The following is a 13843-nucleotide window of genomic DNA, read 5'->3' on the forward strand; positions in this document are numbered from 1 at the left end:
GGCAGTACCACTATACACCAGGATGAACATAAAAGGGGGGGAAAGGAGCAATGGGGGGAGGGGGGAGGGGTTCGAGCACAGCTGGCGGGGAAAGTAAATTGGGCCTCCACTCAGCAAACTGTTTGGAAGATGCACTGAGGCTGTCCACGTGCCCGCCTCCTGACCCAGCAGTCCTCCTCCTAGGTACTTGCTCCAGAAATAGGAAAGGCAGAAGTGCAGTGTCACCGAAATGGGTAAACGGATCCATACCACTCCGCCCAGCGCAGAATGACCATAAAGGACATACAAGCGCATCCGACAGCTGGGATGATCCTCTCGGTGTCGTGTGAAAGAGGCCAGATAGAGAAGAATACATGTGTACGATTTCACTTACATAAAGAACAAGAACAGGCAAGTACCTGTCAAGTGAGGACACACTGTGGGGAGCAGGTTCTGCTCATGTTTTATTTCTTGATCCGGGTGCTGGTTCCGTTCCCCATGTGTTTGACTTGTGGAAACCAGTGAGACATACACTTAGGTCTGTGTTCTGTTCTGCTTGTGTGTTACAGTTCAGTCGAATTATTACTTAAAGAAGGAATTCAGCTGGGAGAGGAGACAGAATGGCCAGATTTGGCCATTAAAAATACAGGATGCCCAGTTGAATTTGAATTTCATATAGATTAACAAAGAAGACTTTTTTAGCATAAATTTCTACCATGCCATATTTGCATCTTATCTGGAAACCTTGGGAGGGTCTGGCCATCCCATCTATTCTTGACCCAGAAAACTTGACCTTAACCAGTGTGGGGACTTCCCTCACCCAGTCTCCTGTTAACCTTGACCCTTTTCTGCAGAATGCCTCAGCATGCCCACCCACCTTAGGAATCCTGAGGAGAGGCAGCCCCATCTGGACTGCACCGTGGGACAGAAAATAGGGGCCCCTCATCCTGGGGTCCCCCACACTAGACTCCCATGGGCACAGTCAGATGCTGTCCAGCCCCAGCCCCATCCTCCAGTCCCCCCCCCCCCATCATGGCCCCAGTCACATACCCTGCATGGCTTCCCCCTGGTAGTCAGTGAGGGCCCCCTCTCCAGCTGTTCCCGGGAGCCCCAGAAGCAGCTGGGCAGGGAACACAGTGGGAGGTAAATGACCTCTCTGAGCTGCTGCTCTGAGCAAACTTGCAGCCAGAGTCAGAAGTGCTGCATGTGTGTCAGTAATCCAAGCCAGGACTGGGAAGAGCTCCTTTATCACAGTGGGAAGGCAGGGAGGGGCCACTCTGGGGGTGCTGGAGGGCCAGGAAGCAGAGCTGGGGTGGCTCTAGAAGGGAAGAGGCAGGTGGGTGGGTCGGGACGGGGCTGATGTCCAGAAATGAAGAAAAGCACCAGAAAAAGCACTGAGGGTGTGAATGGATAAAAAGAAACCCACATCTGAGAGTGGCACTCCCCCTCACTGTCTGCCTGCCCACTGCCTTTGATGCTAATGGCTCTCCCTGCCTTTTAAACACAGTCCCGTGCACCCGCAGTTCCCACAGGGAGAAGGGACAGAACCATAAGCTTTTAGACTGAAAACTCACTTTGCAGAGGTGAAAAAGCAAGTGGTGAAAAAGCAAAAGAGGTGAAAAAGATGCACCCCAAACACCATCCAAACTGTGCAGAGGGCAGGCAGAGGGTCAGGCCCCACTGAGGTTGGCCTGGGCTCCTCCTCCCGGAAAGCTGCCCGACCCCACCCTGCAAAGCCTCCTCGGAACTCAGACCAGCCAGACAAAGGAGGATGCAAAAGCCACTGGAGCCATACCAGCCACTGTCATATAAGGCAAGGCTCCAGCCCTACCACTCGTTAGCAGCAGGCCAGGCCTCCGCCTGGGCCCTGCCCCCGCCACTCCCACAGGCCTCCAGAAGACCAGGACACTGGATTAGCACTCAGAGGATCCCAAAGTGCTGGGAAATGATTTTCCTAAACAGCCAGCAAAGCCGGGAAGTGGAATGCAGGCACACTGCTTCCCAGCCTCTAGGCCTCCTTTCAGCTCCTGCAAAGGGCAGCTTAGCACCCTGCAGAGGCTGTCAGGACAACCTCACAGTCAAGGCGGACCCCTCTGGTGCCCCTGGTCTTCACTCGTTCAGAGGGGAACCAGGCCCTACCAAGGCTGAGCTACCCTAAAAGGACATCAGGCATCTGGCCAAAGGGGTGAGCTGTCTTTTCTCAGTCTCTAGGGCAGCCGAGGAAGCAACAACAGTGGCCTGTTCTGCCTGTGGAAATGCAGCCCAACACCCTGCTGCAGGGCATGTGCCTCTCCGGGCAGCCCAGGCTTTCACTTCAAGGCTGCATCTCTCGACACCTGCTCTCAGTTCTTGTGGAGTCTTCCATCCTGCCCGTGAGCAGTGCTACCCAGGCACAAAAGACCAGGGCCTGGGTTAAGAGATGAGCGGGACAGAACCACAGTGGGACAGGAAGAAGCCACAGGGCAGACAGCCACAGACCTGCTCATCGGCCACCGTGTGGCAACAAGCATGAAGGGTCTACCCCCTTCCACAAGGACAAAACCCACAAAGAGCTGGCACTCCACCGGGACAGTAGGTACCACAGGGAACTCTGCACGGGCCCATTTTGGCACACGTTCCAAATCATGCTAAACATCTGTGTGAGGGGAGGCGGGGAGGGGTGTTCTTTGCAGAGGCAACACCTGGGAGAGGCCTGAGGCAGGTGACAATGACAGTCTCTCCTAGGATGTAGTGCTGGTTACACAGACGGTCTCCTTTGCAAAGTGCACTGCACGTGGCCTCTGACAGGTGTCTTCCTGTATGCATATTATAACTCACTAAAAAGGTTACTATTAGTTAGTAATAAATGAAGTTCATACAGACAATCACAAGGCAACTTCCTCTCTCCCTCCCTATGTCTTTCTTTGTTTTGGTATTATAACCTTAGACTTAGAAAACACCTTAAAAGTCCCCTCCTCTAACATCTCTCTGTTCATGCACATACTGAAGGAAGTCTCATTGTTTCCTGGGCCACCCTTCTCGAGGTCCTCTAGCCACAGTTTTTTATCTTTTGCCATCTCGGTCCTCCGAGGGCCTTGGGGGTTGCCACACATTCCCGGCCGGGGAGGCGCTCAGCGCTGAGGCCGGTGTTCATCTTCAGGGGCCCCACGGTGCTGTGCAGTTACCAGATTGAGCCCAAAATCTGTTTCACACATCTGGCTGTCAAATATCATTTCCTACATTTTGTTCTTAATTGTGCAGCTGGGTCTCTCTTTTCTACCCAGTCCATCATCATGGTCTGTCGAGATCTTCTGTTATCTTCAATTTGCTGACAGTCGTACTCACATCAAGTGTGAATCTGACCATTGTTCCATGAATGGCCTCATCCCGAGGTGCTGGGTTGGCCCTGGTCAAACTGTTGGTGAACACAGGACTCTGGTGGCCACAGGGCTTGCCCCCAGTCAGACTCCTGAGGCCATCGGTACCTTTTAATGATTAGCCAGCCTAGTTTTACATCATTCAGCTCAGTTTCTTTAACATCATCCACAAGAGGCTTTTCAACCAGAAAGCACAGTCACACTCCTCCTTCAAGATGCTCCAGCTCAAGGGGTCTGCAAAGGCCACCAGCACCCAAGGTCTGGGGTGGGTGATTTCTGAGAAGAGGAGATGCCTTGCTCTGAGTCTAGGCCTGAGGGTGAGGAAACATTTACCAGACAAAGTGGAGGAGGAGAGGGGAAGAAGAGGCTTCCCTAAGAAGAGGGAACAGATGCCAAGAAGCTCAGGGGCAAATCCTCATGGCCTTGGTGGCTGCAAAGATTTAGGGAATGTCTGGAGCAGGGGAGCCTGTTGGGGGTGGGAGTGGGGACAGGGGAGAAGGTAGAATTGGGAAAGAGGCCCAGAGGCCCTTGTGCATGAGGCTGGGCTGTTTCACTTCATCCCGAGGACAGAAACCTGAGGGATTTTAAGCACAGGAGTGACACGGACAGACGTTGTTTGAAGGAAGGGCACACTGCTGGACAGTGTGTGGAGGGATTGGTTAGATGGGAGAGTCTGGAAGGAGGCAGCTCACATCCTCCAGCAGAAATCCCGGGGGCAGCAGTAAGAGCAGCCACAGTAGGGCGACAAGGAGAGATGAGTGTTGTGGGAGGAGGGAAAACCTGACGGGACGGAAGATGCCCACACACTCCCAGGCTTCAGGTAGTGGGCAGGTGCCAAAGCCACCACGGGGCCATGGACAACAGAGCGGTGACCCTCCTTGGAAGGTGGTGACTTCTGCTTCACATGTGCTCGGCTAGAAATAGCTGCCCACACAGATCTGGCGCTGAGCAAAAAAGTCTGGCCACAGGTGTTGCCTTGGGGTGCCCAGGGTGTAGCTGGGGTTGAAGCCATGATGTGGATGAGATGGGGGTCTCAGGTCGAGTTCCCCAGGAAGTGGGCCCTAAAATGGAGAGGATCATGTAGGGAATTTACAGGATGAGAGGGGGAGACAGGTGCTCTTGGGATGACCCTTATGGGGAGTGAAGGAAGCAGGTCCAGGCCAAGAAGAAAGCCAGGCTGTGGTGCAGTCACAGCCAAGCTGGCCCTGCAAGGAGCTCTGGGTGGTGAGGTCCTTCAGAGACATCTCTAAGTGAGGCCACTGTACCCCCATCACGGGGCTGCTCCCAAGGAAGGGGCCTGACCTTGGGGGAGGTGACGGTCTTCGCAGAGGTAGCTCCTGGAGTGGGCTGGCAAGGCGGCAACACTCCGGCAGCTGGGGTGGGATGCCTGAGTTCCCCAATGAACGGCACCACACGGGCCAGCGTGGGCAGAGAGTCACACTGCCCACCCAGAAGATGCCCCGAGACTGTGACCTGTGAAGTGGTACTGTGTCCCAGAGAAGAGGGCCTGGGACAGAATCCTGAGGCACAGAAAGGCTCAAGGGGCAGTGGAGGAAGGGCAATGAGTGATGGAGATGGAGGACAGGCACAGAGGGGAGGGAGATCAGGAGAAACGTCCTGTGAAGTCAGCGAAGAGGATGTTAGGCTTGTTCATGAGAAACAGCCATTAGGTCACTGGTAACAGAGCAGCTGAGATGAGTAGCTGATGCCAGATGAGGGATGTCTTCTCCACTTCCGGCTCCTTAAGTCACTCCCACTACCTCCTTACACGTACTCATAAAAGTGAGCCAGGTCCTTGTTGGCCACTACCCCTCACACTCTTGGCTTCACCGTGACCACTTTTCCTTTGTTGTCTATCTCCCAGGTCCAGCCACGGCCCCTTGACTCCTAGATGTGACCTTCATCTCTGTTCCTTTTTCCTCTCAATTTCGAATGCTTCTGAAATATTGAGGGATTTTTAGAGCTTGGCTGCCTCCTTCTAGAACATTCTCAATGTCTGTCTTCTCCGGTAAGAACGCTCTACAACACTGAGCTCTGAAGACTCCAGCATGTGTCCAGGGTCCAGACAGAAGCTAGAAGAAATGGGGGTGGGGTAGGGTGGGGGAGGGAAGTTTGGAGATGCAGCAGAAGGGGGAGGGAACGATGGGCGGAGACCAAAATGTTCTAAGGTAGGGGACTCACAAGTTCAATACTTTGCAGAGCAGAAAAAGCTAGTGGTGAATAAAAGCTAAAGGCGTAAGAATAAGAAGGGATGACCGCAGAAGAAAGGTTCTGGAAGAGCCAGCACTGCTGGGGTCCTGAGATGGGGGAGGGATCATGAGGAAAGTGGGGCCCGGAAGAAACAAGGTGGCCTTGGATAAAGCTATGGCACTCCTGGAAGTGTCACCGCCCTTGTGCCCAATGCACAAAGACTTGATGACTTTGAGGTTGTTCTCTTTCGGGGCCACCTGCCTTCTGCTTTATGAGCCAGCTCCCCTTATTGGTCCAACATGGCTGCTTCAGACAGAAAAGGACTATGCTAAGAGGATGCTGGGAGCTCTGGAATCCATGGGAAGGTGAAGAACGGGGCTTGAAAACAGTGAGGAGCCAAGGGACATGGGAGTAGTGAGCAGGCCAGGTCCATGCCTAGGAATATTGGGGAGGGCTGCTGCCCCGGCTCCTTCCCGGGGCATCTGACTGGGGTGCTGGCTCTAGCTCTCAGGAGGTGACAAAGGAATGCCTGGCCCTTGCTGCTACAGAAGGGCACAGGGAGGAATTTTCCCCAGCACAGGAAGGATGCCTGATATCTGAGAACAGCTCTCTCCTTTACCTTAAAAAAAAAAAAAAAAAGAAAGAAAAAGAGAAAAGTCAAAACCTGAATGTATCTCCATTGCAGATAGGAAGAGAGCCAAAATTTGGCACTTACTTATTCATCCAATATTCAGAGGACACTCAGAATATCCCGGTCACTGTTCCAGGTTCTGAGGACACCCCTGCAGGGCGCTTGCATCCTCACGGGGCAGGCAGATTACACATCAATAAATGCAGGCAGCATGTGATGTTTGATAATAAGTCAGGAAGAAAAACAAAGAAAAGTAAGGTTCCGAAAGCCCCGAGGAGAAGCTAATTTGGAAAGGATCAGCGGGCCAGGATCTCTGAGGAGGCGACATAAGGGCAGAGACCACAGTGATGTGGGAGGAAGGCGTGTCTGGGGTACAGACCCCCTGATCTGGGGCAGGAGAGGTGGGGTGAGCAGGTAAGGGTGAAGGGGTCACCGTGACCACAGTGAATGTGTGTTGGAACATCGTGGAACACGTGTGCGTGGGGCCCGTCACACTATTCTTTCAGCTTCTGCATGTGTTCAAAATATTCTGCAGCAAAACTTGAAAAAGTCATTAAATAGAAGTGACTCTGGCTGAGTGGTGACAATAGGCCGTGGCTATAAGGACAGAGGCAGGGAGGCCAACAGGGCATTTGGAAAAGAGAGACGAGCCCGAAGACAACAGAAGTCACTAATATTAAACCTCAACCCCCAAAGACTACTCCCCACTCCAAAGAAACCAGGATTACACTTTACACACGGACCCACAGCCTTTTCTCATTCAGCACTATTTTGTTAACTTTCCCTTTCTTCCATGATGCCATTTTTTAAAAGATTTTATTTATTTATCTTTAGAGGTGAAGGGAAGGAGAGAAGGAGAGAAATATCAATGTATGGTTGCCTCTCGTGAGTCCCCTGCCGGGAACTGGCCTGCAACCCAGGCATGTGCCCTGGCTGGGAATCGAACCATGATCTTTTGGTTCACAGGCCCACGCTCAATCCACTGAGCTACACCAGCCAGGCATGATGTCATTTTTAAGCGCTCTAAAATATTCTGGAGTATGAGCACAATTTAATTTATGGTGGGGCACTGAAGTTGTTTCCAGTTTTTCACTCTTACGAACACCACTATGCACCATTGTTAGTATAGCATTGCTAGTCCCCCAGGTCAAACTGCTTGTCAAAGGGTTTGCACATATTAAAGTCACTTGCTTGATTCAGCCGAGTTGCCCTCCAGGGCAATGGCAGGGAGTGTGCGCCACGAACAAGGGAGGAGTGGGCCTGTTTCTACATCGTGCTAACACTGGGCAAGAGCTCCGTCATTGTCAGGGCCAGTTTTGTGATGCTTTAGGCAGCCCTGGTCTGCTCCTCTGTCTAGCCGGGCAAATGGTGGCGCTGCCCTCTACTCCGAGGACCCCCAGAAGCAGCATGTGGAAACATTCAAGGTGGTGATGTAGGGAGCCTGGGAAAGTCCATCAGCTTTTAGGGGAGCAGAATCAGCCCTCATCTTGTCTTCTTCCCAACAGGACTCCTGGGAGTGGGTGCAGAGGTCTGCTAGGAACTTGTGCTGGGCCTGGACAGAAGCTGGGCAGCTGAATTACCCTGGAGGGGCCAGGGTGCCCAGACAGACTTTCCTCCAAGGACCTCCCCTTCAGGTGATTTTCAATGAATTTACTTTCATTTTCCAGGGTTAAACTTAACTTTGCCTTCAAACTATGGCACATCCCTTGAAGTCTTGGTCAACAAGGTAGGTGGGGAGAGGCCTGTGCCATGTCAACATTGGTGGGACTTCTTGTTCTGTGCTTAGCCAGTTGGTAGGCTAAGAATGTGACAGCTCATTGTTACACTGCCACAACACACGCTCCTTCCGGGGGCCGGTCTGGAAACTGGGTCCAGTGGCATGGCCTCCAGCGAGGGCAGAACAAAGCTACCAGCAAGCTCTCCAAAATCGCCACCATAGGGGGCAGGGTTGGGAGGACAGCTAAAAGCCATGGTGAGTACGGTGTGCTTGAAAAAAGGATGAGCTGATGCTGATCCAATCTGGAATGACTGCGGAAACATACGTTGGTGTGACAACAAGGGCAGAAGGTACATGGGCATATTTTCAACGCATGCTCGTTGGTGCCTTTTGAACTCTGTTCTATTTACATGTTTTATGTATTGAGAGGAAGAAACACAATAAAGTATCTAAGTGAATGAATAAATAACATCCATCCAGATGGTGAACCTCCTTCCTGGAGAAGCTCTTGGCAGAAAGTGTCACCTGGTTGACGTGTCTGCCTGAAAGCAAGGTAAGGCTGCTCACTTTATTCCCTCTTGGAATTTACAGGGCACTAACCAAGGGCACAGAGCTACACAGAGACCCTGTAACAGCCACTGATTCCTGGAATCAAAGCTTCATGCTGCTAACAGATGAATGATGTCGTACATTTAGGATGTGATGAGGGTGAGACCAAAAAACTGGTGTTGGTGCACTGGCTCTTTGGGGGCGGGCAAATGCAAATTAGATCCCTGTCTCATAGTTATAAAACACAGAGTCCGATGGGACTAAGAGCCAACAGAGACAGAATGGTGTCAGTACTGAGAGATATAAAACTCAGTATTTTTACGGGTCTTAGGTTTTATGGGTCAGAAAGCCTTCCTATTCAAGACAGAAAGATTCTATCATAATCAGCTAGCTGTCTGTGCTATCCAACAAACTTTTCTATAAATCTAAATCTACACTAAAATAAAAGTTTCTTTAAAAAGTAAAAAAGAAAGAAAGTAAAGAGAAGAAAGAAAGCCCTGATCTATGTGGCTCAGTTGGTCAAGAATTGTCCTGCCAAGCAAAAGGTCACTGGTTCGATTCCCAGTCAGGGCACATGCCTGGCCTGGTACCTGGTTGGGATGTGTGTGAGAGAGAGGCAACCAATAGATGTTTCTCTTTCATGTCGATGTTTCTGTCCCTTTCTTTCTCCCTTCCCTTCTCTAAAAATAAATAAATAAAATATTTTTTAAAAATGTAAAAAAATTTCAGTTCACTGAAAGATAATTATACAAAAAGGTTTAAAAAGGACAATTTACAGCCTTAGGAGAAAATACGGTGTGTGTAAAACATATATAATAAGCAATATATAAATCAATATAATAAGATAAATGACAAGATAGAAAAATGAGCAAGAAATAGCAAAGATAATTTACAATAAAAGAAACAAAAGGCCAATAAACATATGAGAAGATTCTCAATTTCACTGCAATCAGGGAAATAAAAATTAGAACCAAAGAATGGTGTTTTTCACTGAAGAGATTCACTACCACTTAAAAACAAAACTGAGGACTCACAGTACTAATAACAATGTGGAGAAACAGGTGTTTTCACGTCTATTTGGTGGTATTAATAATTGGCACTGCTCTTTTTGGAGGCCAAATTTAAACATGCATACTTTAGGACTGCAATTTCATCTCAAGAAATTTATCCTGTGGAGATAGCTGCATGAATGTGTAAAGCTGGTACACACGGATACTCACTGGACAAATACCCAGAGTGAGGGGTTCGAATGTGTATACACGGGGAACACTGTGCAGCTATGGGAAAGAATGCAGCCCCGGCAGGTGTGGCTCAGTGGACTGAGCGCCAGCCTGTGAACAAAAGGGTCACAGGTTTGATTCCCAGTCAGGGCACATGCCTGAGTTGCAGGTCAGGTCCCCAGTTGGGGGTGTGCAACAGGCAACCAGACTTTGACGTTTCTCTCCTTTTCTTTCTCCATCCCTTTACTTCTCTAAAAATAAATAAATACAAAATTTTTGTTTAAAAAGAAAAGGATGCAGTTCATTGTGTGTGTGCACACATGCACATACACATGTATAGGTGTGTAGCCCAGCCCTTCCAAATAAGAGCAAACACTTCCCCTTCAGGACTGGAGAGAGGCCTCCTCTCCTTCACCCAAATTCATAAGAAAGAGACTGAGAGCCCATCTCAGGACTGGACTTGGTCTCAGGGTGATCAAACCTGGCTGGGCCCCAGGGACATGAGGCTGAATAAAACTCCAAGCCGCTCCCAGCGGCCACCCTGAGAAAGGAGCTGCAGGGAGCCGGCCCCAGTGCAGGTGCCTGTGAAGGCTGGGGGTTCCTGAGGTGGGCTCCAGGGCACGCCTGATTGGAAGGGTGAGAAGGGGCATCATTTTAGGTGGGAGGAGCTGCACATGGAGAGCCAGGAGTGGAGAGGAGAGGAGCTGGCGAGTGGTCTGTCTGCTCAGGAAAGGGCAATAAATCCCCTGAACCTGTGGCCTAAAGGGGAAGAGGCAAGGAGGAGAGGAGAGGCCAGGTCTAGCTGATGCGTCTTATCTCCCCATGGGCTGAGTTTGTTCGCCTTGGTCAACAGTGTGCCAGGCACTGTTCTAGATGGGGGTGATATGACAGTGACCCAGATAAGGGACCTGCTCTCCTGGAAGTAAGTAATATGAAGGAGAGGCAGCCATAAACTGGGAAACAAACAGTAAGATCATTTTGGGCAGAGATCAGCACTGTGTAGAAAATAAGACAAACTGATAAACTAAGAGTGTGGAAGGTGGGTGGGAGCAAGTGGGATGATCAGGGCGAGTAATGCAGCTGAGGTCTGAGTGACAAGAAGGAACCCCCACCAAAGACTGGGGAAGGAGCAGCAAAAACAAGGGAGGGACCCCTGCAGTCACAAGCTAATTGTGCAAGACAATTGTTTTGCTAATAAAACCATGGAAGGAAAATTAGGCTTTTTCATTTGTAATGAACTCATTAGCGAGTTGTATTTTTAGTTCTTTCTCCTGGGCTTTAGAGATTGTTGAGAGTGGAAGGTCTGTTGGGACTGATGGGGATGGTTCTGGAACCCCACACCCCAGCTGTCACAGGGTGGGATGAGTGTCAGAGGGAAGAGGTAGAGGTACAGGAGCACCCACCTGCTGCGAGAGGTCACATCCAGGAAGAACTGCACAAGCGCCAGCAGGTTGTGGTGGTGATCCGACACCAAGCTCAGGGCACAGCACAGCTGCCGGAGCTGCGGGGACACCAGCGCCAGGGTGGGCAGGGGAGGGATCACCTTCCACCCTGAGCTCTCCGCCAGCCCCATTCCGGAGGGGAGGGGTGCTGTTCATGGAGGCCAGGATAAGAGGGATGATCCTTAGCATTTCGGTGGCTTCATGGTCTCGGAGCAGTGCTGTTCCCATCTAGGGCATGCTAAGGATAACTTGGGACCGTACAGAGGAGGCTGGGCTGGGGCTGGGCCCAGGGGCTCAGCGTACCTTCCCTGGCCATTCCTGGATGTTCTCGAGGAGCAGGAGCAGGAGCTGCTGGAGGTCTGTCTGGGGCAGCAGGCGCAGCCGTGCATCCAGGCCAGCTCTGCAGAGCAGCTCAATCAGGTCCAAGAGGTTCTCATCAGTGGTGGCCCCTGGCTGCACTAGGGCACACAGTGTCAGGAACTGGAGAGCAGAGAGAGCACTAGGGCAGTGTGGCCTTCCTGGGAGCCAGGGCAGGCAGAAGGGGTGGCATTGTGAGCCCCTTGGCCACGCCGGGTGGGAGCTGAGATTGACAAGCAGCGAGGCCAGAGGCCAGGCCCCGAGCGTTCCTCAGGCGGCAGGTGGTGGGAGTGTGAGCGTGCCACAGCATCAGTGTTGGCCGCCTGTCTGGTGCCTGCAGCGGTGCTTGATGGGACTCTCTGAACTAACCTGTTGAATAGGTCCGGATTGGGAGTGGAGACAGCCGTCTGACTCACCTTGTAGATATAGCTCAGGCTGATATCCAAGGCGGTCTCCTGGGGGGTGTCCTGCTGCTCGCCCTGGCTCAGGCTAGCCTCCCTTCTAAGTACTCTAAGGCAAGACGGAAACAAAGGGAAGGAAACAGGGGGAATGGACATCAGGGGAGAATCGAGGCAGAGAGGGGGCCGCACTTGCTCAGGAACTTGGGGCCCAGGGACGATCCACTCGGCCTGGACCTTGTGTGTGCTGGTCTGCACTACTGCATAACAAATCACTGCCAAATGTACAGGCTTAAAAACACTTAATATCGCACATAGTTTCTGAGCGGTGGGAATCCAGGAACAACTCAGCCCAGTGGTTCCAGCTCAGGGTCTCTCAGGAAATTGTCCCCAAGATATTGGAGAACAGGGCTGCTGTGGTCTCAGGCTTGGCAGGGGCAGTTGCTCCCAAGCTCACGCACAGAGTCGGGGGCCTCGGCTCCTTACCTCTCCATAGGCTCCTCGACATGGCTGCCTGCATCCCCTAGAGCACGTGAGAATGCCTGGGACAGAAGCCGCAGCCTTTCACACCTAACCCTGGAAGTGACACCCCGCCACGTCTGCTGATCACTCTTGGCCATACAGGCCAGCTTGACAGCTACCATTTTGGTCAGTCCTCCTGCTGTAGTTTTCTGGGACTCGGAAACCAGAAAATCGTACTCCATTGCCCCCAAAGAGTCTTCCTCAAAAGAGTTCATCCATCCAGGTGTAGTGACTGCTTGCTCTGAAAAGTACATGATGCTATAGATTCCAAAATCAGTAAGTTAGGTGGAAATCAGAGCAAAAATGATCCCTGAAAGCCCTCCAAAGGTGTCGCACTAACACATCATGTACTGGTAAGTCCAGTGGGGACACTGCTCCCCGAGCGACGGAGCAGATCTGGTTGAACCTAGATGAAGTTAGAGGCCAGGGCCATATTTAAAAGACAAACAAACAAAACCCCCCCAAAAGCAAAAAGAACATCTTTAAAGACTAGAGTCACACTCAGGGTGGCATGATGCTTCAGCAAGCAGGGTCACACTGTCCTTTGCACAAGTTTCCCAGGCACATGCCCCTGGATAGATGATTCTCTCTGTGACCAAGAGTATATTGCTGATTGCAAGTAAGTGACGTGAGTTTTGACAAGGCTCCCTTTGTGTCTCACCCACTTTCTGCTCTTGTTAACTACCCTGAGGTCCAGCTAGCAGTGGGCTGTCAGTAAATGAAGATGCTGATGAGACAACCCTGCTGACAACAGCCGCTGCCACTGCCGCACACTCCAGGGAAAGGCCTCTGCTCTTCTTGACTCGGCACTGTGCTGCTTCTTCGAGGGAAGGAAAGAGAGATCCCTGTCTGGGCCCTCGGGAAGTTGATGCCAACAAACCAAAGTTGGGGGCGGTGGGCTAGGACTGGGTTCTGCTGTTCTTCCAGATCTTAGCATTTATTAGGCCAGGGAAGTGGGCAAGGCTGGCATTTGCATCTGGGCATGCACAGGCTGTGTCAGTACGATGGAAGTGGCAGCTGTAGCAGCCTGTGAGCGTGCACGGGATAGGCAAGCATGGGGTGGATGCTTCTGGATTTCCCAAAGGGTGAGGCATTGCAGAGTGGGCTTCATGCCTCTGCTGGGAGCAGTGGGCTTTCAGACAGTTGGCTGCTGCCCGAGGGAGTTGGGCTGGAGCACATGGGAGCTGGTGATGTCTTTTTCCAGCTGGGGAGGGGAAGTGTGGCTGAGACAGAGCCCTCTCTTCTCTGGGAGGGAATGCCAGCACTCCCTCCCCTTTGAGAGGGGACCGCCTCCTGGAGTGAGTGCCAGCCAGCCAGCATTTATTCCCTTGTGCCACCTCTCCTGGGGAGCAGCAGACAAGAGCGTATTCCTCCATCCCCCCCTCTTCTTGAGGACCCACTTGACTGAATCATGTAGTTGTGACTGCGGTTCTGGGGTGCAGCATCAGCTGACCCCCAGGCCTCCACCACTGCTCACATCAG

The 13843-nt window shown here is 51.7% G+C and overlaps 1 protein-coding gene across 1 annotated transcript in view; it reads right to left on the reverse strand.

The window, feature by feature from the left end:
* Positions 1-13843, reverse strand: part of FAM178B (family with sequence similarity 178 member B) — an 85767-nt gene that overhangs the window by 28684 nt on the left and 43240 nt on the right. Inside the window, exons 9-11 of the mRNA XM_053664673.1 lie at positions 11858-11951; positions 11388-11564; positions 11046-11143 (exon numbers count right to left, since the gene is read on the reverse strand). Of these exons, the coding sequence (XP_053520648.1) occupies positions 11046-11143; positions 11388-11564; positions 11858-11951 (369 nt within the window). The remainder of the gene's footprint in view (positions 1-11045; positions 11144-11387; positions 11565-11857; positions 11952-13843) is intronic.

This window comes from Artibeus jamaicensis, unplaced genomic scaffold (assembly GCF_021234435.1).
Source record: "Artibeus jamaicensis isolate MK-2021 breed Jamaican fruit bat unplaced genomic scaffold, CSHL_Jam_final contig_384, whole genome shotgun sequence".
Taxonomy (NCBI): Eukaryota; Metazoa; Chordata; class Mammalia; order Chiroptera; family Phyllostomidae; genus Artibeus; species Artibeus jamaicensis.